Here is an 8,057-nt window from a genome sequence, read left to right on the forward strand (position 1 = left end):
CTAACATAAGATATATCATTATCAAATTATGACTTAACATGTTTATTGAATAACCATTAGATTATGTTATTAGCTCATTTACAAAAAAATTACACTTTGAAATGGATTCATTGGAAATCCATGACACATTGCTGAACGCTCTTATGTAATGAAAACGGAGATGGAAAAGAGAAAATAGAAAACAAAGGGAAAAAGGAAATTGATTACATTCAAAATAACTCAGACACATGTGATCAAAAGTTTTATAAAATGTGTAATGTGTGTCATGAAAATAAAGCATTTATCTATTTAATTATCTATGTGCTCAGGTACATTTATTTGGACGCTGTCTTTTAAGTGTGTGTTTGCCGATTACGAAAAATATATGCAAAAAACAACAACAACAAAAAAGACTTTCTGACACTGTTTGTTAACATAGTGACTAATAAATAGTAAGGTGACAAATGACTTTACAAGTGAGATGTGAACCTCTGTTATATAAAATCTTACACACAAATCTGATATATTAAGAAAATGTACTAGTAACACAAATTTTCTAACCAGATTATGATCGAAACATCAAACTCACCAGACAGTGCTGGATCTGAAATGAATGTAAACATGGCCTTACTAAGCAGACATGGCTCTATTTTGAGTCTCATTCGGAATTGTTTAAATGTAACGTCTCCACAGTCTTATCTTCTTCCAACATGCACCCACGTTCAACATATGAATTATGCCAAACCAGCAAGTAAGTAATTTTTATTCTAGATTTGAAGGAATAAGTAGATTTGATGACATTTTTCATGCGGTAATAACTTTTGTTTTAATAATTGTTATTGAGTACTTGTAATAGTTTACATAATGTACTAAACTGATATTTCGCCCAAACCATAATTTGAGAGATATGCATAAACGTAATGTGATTGCAAGCTCAATGATTGAATGAATCATGAAGCAAAAGCGGTATTTTTTTGGAAAACATCCACCTAATGGATCGTAACGATTTTGGTATTCTTGGATTCCAAATATATAGAAATTATTGCGCAGAAACCCCCGAAACCCCCTACATTCTTGGCCTTGCAGGATAGAATATAAATGATATGGACCAGACTGTAGAGTTTGGTCTAATTCTGTCTGCACAAATGTACTTCTCGAGTAACTTTCCATGCACAATTAGTTCTTTTTCAAATCATCATCTGCGCTTAAAAGACTTTCGACCTTTCCGCGCACTTATTTCATTGTCCGTCCACAGATCCATCCACGTAAATGTAGACAAATTTATGTTTTCAGCGCATGATAAAATGTAATATTCCCCGCACTTGAAGAATATTCTACAATCTGGGATATGCACATAATCAGTTGCTATATTGTCTAATGCAGGGGGCTGTGCCCCCTATGAATCCTCCTTGGTGGCAGCCGCCATCCCCATCCCGCGCCCAAGAAACAAAGAATCCTCAACGTATTGAAGGCAAGAGGGAGTCAGCAGATTTGGCAACGCCCCTCTTGCATGGTGGTCATATGCTCATGCCTGCCGTGGAGGATTCTTTATGTTCCTGGGAGGGAAAATTATAGTGACTGATACTGTGTATATCATTTACATTTTACCCCATACTTTCCCTGGTAGCTTTCATGCCCTCCCTTGCTATCGGAACCAAGAATATGGGGGTTAGGGGGTGGCCACCCAATAAAACCTACATATTTGCATTGTAGACAGTGAGAGGAATCCAACAATACAAAAATCATCATGATCCCTTAGGCAGACATAGTAAAAAAATTACTGCTAAGCCCAACAGACCTCCACTATATTGCCACTACTCGGCAGAATAGCACTTGAATTCATTACTTTAATCAACAGGGATCCTGAAAGCTTTGTTAGTGTATGTCTTAATTTTTCCACAAAGAATATCGACTTAACCCAGGGAAAACAAAAAGTATTTATACAAGGGCCCTGGCAAATACGGGCCAGATTACACAATAGCGCCACATAATGGATCATAATGATTTTGGTATAGATGAAGTCAAGGAACTGATAACTAGGTACGTCCACTTCAATTTAGGCTATTGAACTCAAATAGGACATTAACTTTTTCCCTTGAGTGCTCTGACAGCTGTAAATGGGAAGGAACTCTTCAATGTTGTAAATAAAAGAGGGGGATTTGGGTTCTACTTCTGATCATAATAATAGCGAGTAAATTGTAAAAATTATTATATATTTAGCTGTATCTAGCATCTCTCAGCCCACTTTCATTGGCTAAATGTGGTGACATCATTGGCTTTACCCCTTTCTTGACCCCAACAATTTTTGTGATATTTTATGTGTTTTTCATTACATTTTCTTTGAAAAAGGTTCAGTAATGACAGTGGCAAAAAAGATATTAAAAAAATAAACCAAGAATAAAAGAAATAAAAATTAATATTGGATATTTCCAATGAATAAAGCTGATGGGGTGGGGGTTAGCTCTGAAGTTGCTAACTAGGCTTAGTATTTTCATCAAGATGGAGTGTTCATACATAGTTATACCTTCCTTGGATGAAGTACTCTCACCCTCAAGTATCTAAATATATAGAAATTATTGCCCCAATAGCAAGGGAGAGCATGAAAGGTACCATAGAAATTGCAGGCTAAAGTATGAATAACACACAAAATCGGTCAGTATATTGTCTAATGCAGGTGGCTTTGCCCACTGTGACCCCACATGAGGCTGCCACCCCCCAACTGCTGTAATGGAACACAAAGAATCCTCTTTGTATTCATTGCAACACACATGCAGGAACACCTGGTGCCGAGTCTGTCCAAAGTTCTCTCCTGCCATGCATACATGGAAGATTTGTTGTTTTCCAGGATGGGTGTTTAGGAGGTGGGGTTAATCTGTAAAATTACCCAGATTTCTAGTTGACTTTTACAATTGCCATGAAAGTTGAGGCTGCAATAAAGTTTCAGTACCACAGCCATATGGTACAAAATATCTGTAATCAACAGAAATACACAAAACAAGACACTTTTCATCATTGGCATGCCCTTTGCAAGATGATAATAAATTTGTGCATCACTTAATACTTTGGGACACATTTACAAGAAAGTTTAATGATATTATGGTGAAGAAAGGAAAAACTACACTTAATGATAAATTAAATAATCTGGACAGGCAAAGAATAATGTCTAAGATAAAGAGAATAAGTCACAATAATTGTCTTGCTGAGAAGAAGTCCATTGCAATTGGGTAGGATCTGGGGGTGAATTACCCAATGTGAAAACGCTTTGTAAACAATTAGGCCTACCAATAATTTCATGTAAGACTATATGATTTATGATGGAAAACAACAATAGGTCATATTTATTATGCAATGAATGGTAGAAACAAGAAATAATGGCAAGGTTGGATGGCTGTTTGAAACAGAAAATTTACAGTGTGTGCTGCCGTTTTGCAGTATAACTATTGAATTTCCTGACATTGCAGTAGCTAGCTATAGTTTTTTTGATATAATGTTACCCATGTGTTTTAAGTTATAATAAAACAATAATTGTATTTCAAGGGGGCTAAATGCTAAGTTTTGGTTTGTGCACGTGACTAAATTAATTCTGGCACAGCAGGAGGTCCACTCTGATTATTTTATGGTGCCATCGGCTTAAATAAATTGGTCAGATAGAAGCAAAAATAGTTTCATGTTATTAATTGTTCAAGGCTTTACAAAAGTTTGGACCAATTCTGTGTTTTACAATAAATTGCGATTAAGGTTTACAAAACTTAATGAGATAGACATGATCATGGTAATTAAGGATAGGTCTTGGTTTCAGGTATTTTAATTTTATAGATTTAACTATACTTTATTTTGTGATAACTGTTTTATAGAAATGAATATATATTTCTTTGACTGTAAGTTGCTACTATTTACTGGATGGGACTACTATATATATATTCGAAACTTAGAATATATGCAGAGATTTCTACGTTCTTAAAATGAGAAGACTTAAAGACAAATTGGAATGTTTTGACTGATTTTTATGCTAATATATATTTTAAATTTATAAATATTACAGCCTTAAAAACGTCTAATTTTTCAAGTTTCACTAAGACAGTTTTTGATAGCAGGCATTTCGAGAGCTCACATTAAGCACCATAAATTGCATGTTCTGTCGTCATATATTAGGTATTTAGAGTGTCAGTTGAGCACAGATTTTATAAAGTTATCACAGTTACCTATCACGTAAAGATAAAAATAAAGATAGATTCACATGGATATGGAAATAGAACATACTTGAAATCATAGTTTTACCAGTAAAATGTGTATTTTGATATATTGATCTGTAATTGGATGTATTATTTTTAAAAAGAACAAGTTGGAGGAGGTAACTGTGATACTCAACCCATTGGATCCATATACTTTGCTGCCCACGTCTCCAAATTGAATCCTGAGCAGGGAAATAAGGTCCCTCATGTAGCTGGTGCTCATCCATCCAAGTCAGATATTACATTCTACCCTTGTTTATCAATGGAAATAATGCAAGAGCCCCTTCCTAAATGCGTATTGGGTCTATTCTTCCTCCAAGAGCTTTGTACACTCAAGGCAAGTTATTCTGGCCTGACTGGCCTTTAGCCAGTTTTTTTATGATGGCACATTTCTGTCATCTCAGCCCTCAGTCAAATTTTTTTATAACAACATATTCCTGTCATCAGAACCTCAACTAAATTTTTTCATTATATGACAGCCAGGATCCAGTGTGTTGATAATGTAGTGCTTCATCAGAGAAAGCCAAAGAGGAAAAGAGCAGGGAGTTTGGCTGGATGAAATATGCCATACAGTACCATAATTACTACAAAACATGATGATTCATTCACAAACAGAACAAGGTGCAGTTGGCTGGGGTATGGTAAGGCCCTATCACACTAGCACTTTTTCCGTATGAAATTTCCATTCAACGGACATAGTCTATCACATTATAAAGGAAGCAGACATAGTGCCCATGTGAACAAACATGGTGCCATCGGAGTGAGGTCCTGGAAATCACAAGTATTCTCATACATATCCTACATGTCATAATTAAAGAAATATGATTGTATACTCTATATTGATATATTTCAGAATATTAACTTACATTTATATGAACTATATTCTGTCTAATTACCAATAAAGAAATGAAAAGATAAACATTAGAAAATCAAGACAGCAATTAATCAGACAGAATAGGTCACTAGTGTCTAAATCTGGGAGATGTTCCGTTTGCAAACACCTACAGAAAGCCTCAGATTCAGATTGAAATGCAACAATTGACAGAAAAAGTGCTAATGTGATAAGGCCTTTAGAAGGGAAGTAGGGCTGTGGGTGATATAGTGGGTGTGGGATTAAGGACCTGATATGTGTAAGTGATTTAAAAGCCATGATTGACAATGATGTCATGTCAAAGAAACCAGATGTATCCTCTGAAATTGATGCATAGACATGAGGCTTGTCCTGGGGGCCAACATTGGAGAGGTGATATGTTCTTGCGTGTATATCATTACAGAATGTATAAATGAGGACATGCCATGGAACCCATTCCTTACCCTGCTTGTGAACTAACCTCTCCCGAGTCCATGGGAGGTTTCCAAAGATTAAGTTTAGCTCCTGACATGTGCAGCCATTTTTTGTAATCTTTTCAGCCTTCCCACCCAGGGCAAGCCTTGTATCCTTGTATTAATTCCCTAGGATGCCACCAGTTACTTAGATTCTTGTCAGTTTCCCTGATCACCCTCTAGATTATATAGGTCATCTTAAAAATAGATTTTGGATTTTATTGTTTATATGATGTACACTTTATGATTTCTCCTAACACTGATTCATTTGATGCATTTATTTATTTATTTATTATTTTTATTTTTATTTTTATTTTTTGTTTATATACCTGTGAAGCATCTTATTATGATAACCCTCTAAGATCAGTATTTAATTGGAAACAGCTCTTACATTTCCTCATACATATTATGTTCAAACTTTAGATGTAAAAAGAAAAATATGAGTATGATATAAACAAAATATGAGAAGTGTCAAATTCTAAAGTGAAATATTTCAGTTTTGTACAGGTTTCATACATTTTGGTAGTTCAATAATTTTCATTAAGGAACATATTTTATTACCTTGTAATGCAATATAACTTCCTTTCATTACAATTGGCCAAACGACTTGCTTAACGAAGAAATGTCAGCGATTTGACACAAATAATTTTAAAACTGTATTGTGGGTATGATGATTCTTTATTTTACTCTTTTATATTCCTTGGCACTGTGGAGCAGGCCAAACTATGATTATACAATGTACTGCATATGCAGATCCATATAAAATTTTGATTTAACATATGATGATTATTTCAAAATGCCGCAACCACAAGGTTTTACTGTTTCAGAATTTCAAAGCTGTATTTAAAGAATACGACATAACCTGAAGATTCTTGTCTTTTAGTTATGGGAAACACATATCTCTGCCTTATTTCCTGCCTCCCTCCTGTTTTGATTAGGGTATGATGAGTCTTTAAATGTCGTGTAATTAATTTTGTTTTTATGTTACAGTGCCCAAGATGAAAGGAAAAGCAAAGCTTGGTCCAGCTGTTGAGAAAGTGGTAAATATTTTAATCCATTGATGTTCTCTGTTTTCTTTGTGAATTTTCTTCACACCTAGATGGCTCCACAAAAGCTTAGTTACCAGTCAGTCAGTTGGCCAAACTGACTTCACTTAGTTTTCCCATACCTAATATATGATTAAAAGAATATTGGTCTTTTTTTCTTCTATATTGGAAGGTCAATTTTTGTTTTTATATCAAAGCATGATTGAGATTCATGGTATCTTTTTTTACAGCGTCTTCCAGTAGAGACTGACCCCGTTAAGTTAGCAAACTACGTATGTGGATCAGACCCAGTGAAGGAAAATCCACAAGATATCCAGTTGAAAGATGATTCTGAATACCCAGATTGGCTGTGGACTCTAAGGACAGGTAAGTCAAAATTTAGTGCATGATTAATCGATTAGTAAGAAATATTTATTAGATAAAGGATGATTTTCATTTCTGTCTCGTTGAATTAAATAGGTCAGTCACCCAGTTGGCTATGCTGTTTTATTATTTTGTATAACATCTTTCTTTATCCTAATGATTAAAATTCTGAATAAAGCAAAAAACTCACAGAAGTCCAGAATCACGAATAGAATAACAATCCATAGAAAGTGTAAAGTTAGCGTAAGCATATACATTCAGAATTGCTCATAGAATTCATGTTATACAGTGCTTATCCAGTATCTAAATTTCATAATGAAGCATATAGATATAGGTATATGTGATACATTTGCAAAATACTTGAAAGTGGGTGCTTTCTTCAGGTAAACCACCACCTCTGAGGGACATGGACCCCAACACAAAGCAGTACTGGAGAAGATTACGAACGATGGCCATGAAAGAAAAGAATCTGCTCAGGAAAACAAGAAGGCGATAGGGAGAACGCCAAAGTTGCTTGAAAAGGCTGAATTTTTTTGGCATCTGCTGTTCTAGTAAAAATTTGAATATGTACATAATTTTTTTGTTTTGATTTTGTATAAAGAAATAAATAGATAAAAGATCAAAAATGTTTTTTTGAGTTATCTGATTCTAAAGATGCAGTTTTGGAGCTAACTTGTATGAATGACAAAGTATATAAGATTTGGGGATATAGGAACATCAATTTCTGTAAACTGTCTTTGATATGAGAATACAAAAAGTAAAAAATAGGAAATTCAAGTATCAGCCAGGAGTCTAGGATAAATTAATATCAATAAAAGTCCAGGAATTGAAAAATGACCAAACACAAGAAATAAAGTGACATGTAGGAAATCCAGCATTTATTCACATATTAAAAGTCATGCATCGATTTTAGTTGTATTTCCAATTAGAGTACTTGTAAGACAAGCTAAAGCCCATTAGTCGATTCAGCTTTATTTTATGTATTTTTTTTCTCTAGGTATTGCATTTAGTGATTAAAGAAGATTTACATGGTTTATATAATGCAGGAAGTCCTATACCTCGGGCAAATTTTACATCTTGTCCTTAATGGCAGTTTATAGGGTACCTATTATGT

The 8,057-nt window shown here is 34.4% G+C and overlaps 2 protein-coding genes across 2 annotated transcripts in view; one reads left to right on the forward strand and one right to left on the reverse strand.

Moving 5' to 3' along the window:
• The window catches only part of LOC113815695 (cilia- and flagella-associated protein 161), a 118,499-nt gene extending 118,487 nt beyond the window's left edge, over positions 1 to 12 (reverse strand). The window contains exon 1 of the mRNA XM_070123605.1: positions 1 to 12. This exon is cut by the window's left edge and continues 304 nt beyond it. The gene's annotated coding sequence lies outside the window, so the exon portion shown is untranslated.
• A 550-nt stretch (positions 13 to 562) lies between these two features.
• On the forward strand, positions 563 to 7,569 carry mRpL54 (mitochondrial ribosomal protein L54). Its single transcript, XM_027353669.2, has 4 exons — positions 563 to 730; positions 6,525 to 6,574; positions 6,811 to 6,946; positions 7,327 to 7,569. Exons 1-4 carry the CDS (start codon positions 589 to 591, stop codon positions 7,437 to 7,439), a joined length of 441 nt encoding a protein of 146 aa, XP_027209470.1. The 5' UTR covers positions 563 to 588; the 3' UTR covers positions 7,440 to 7,569.
• Positions 7,570 to 8,057: the final 488 nt, after the last annotated feature.

This window comes from Penaeus vannamei, chromosome 7 (genome assembly GCF_042767895.1).
Source record: "Penaeus vannamei isolate JL-2024 chromosome 7, ASM4276789v1, whole genome shotgun sequence".
NCBI classification, from domain to species: Eukaryota; Metazoa; Arthropoda; class Malacostraca; order Decapoda; family Penaeidae; genus Penaeus; species Penaeus vannamei.

Excerpts from the sequence above, each read along its gene's own strand:
- mRpL54 (XM_027353669.2), top strand. The coding sequence starts at position 589 with ATGAATGTAAACATGGCCTTACTAAGCAGACATGGCTCTATTTTGAGT. Across the intron at positions 6,575-6,810 it reads GTCCAGCTGTTGAGAAAGTG|CGTCTTCCAGTAGAGACTGA; the intron begins GTAAATATTTTA and ends CTTTTTTTACAG. Across the intron at positions 6,947-7,326 it reads GCTGTGGACTCTAAGGACAG|GTAAACCACCACCTCTGAGG; the intron begins GTAAGTCAAAAT and ends TGCTTTCTTCAG.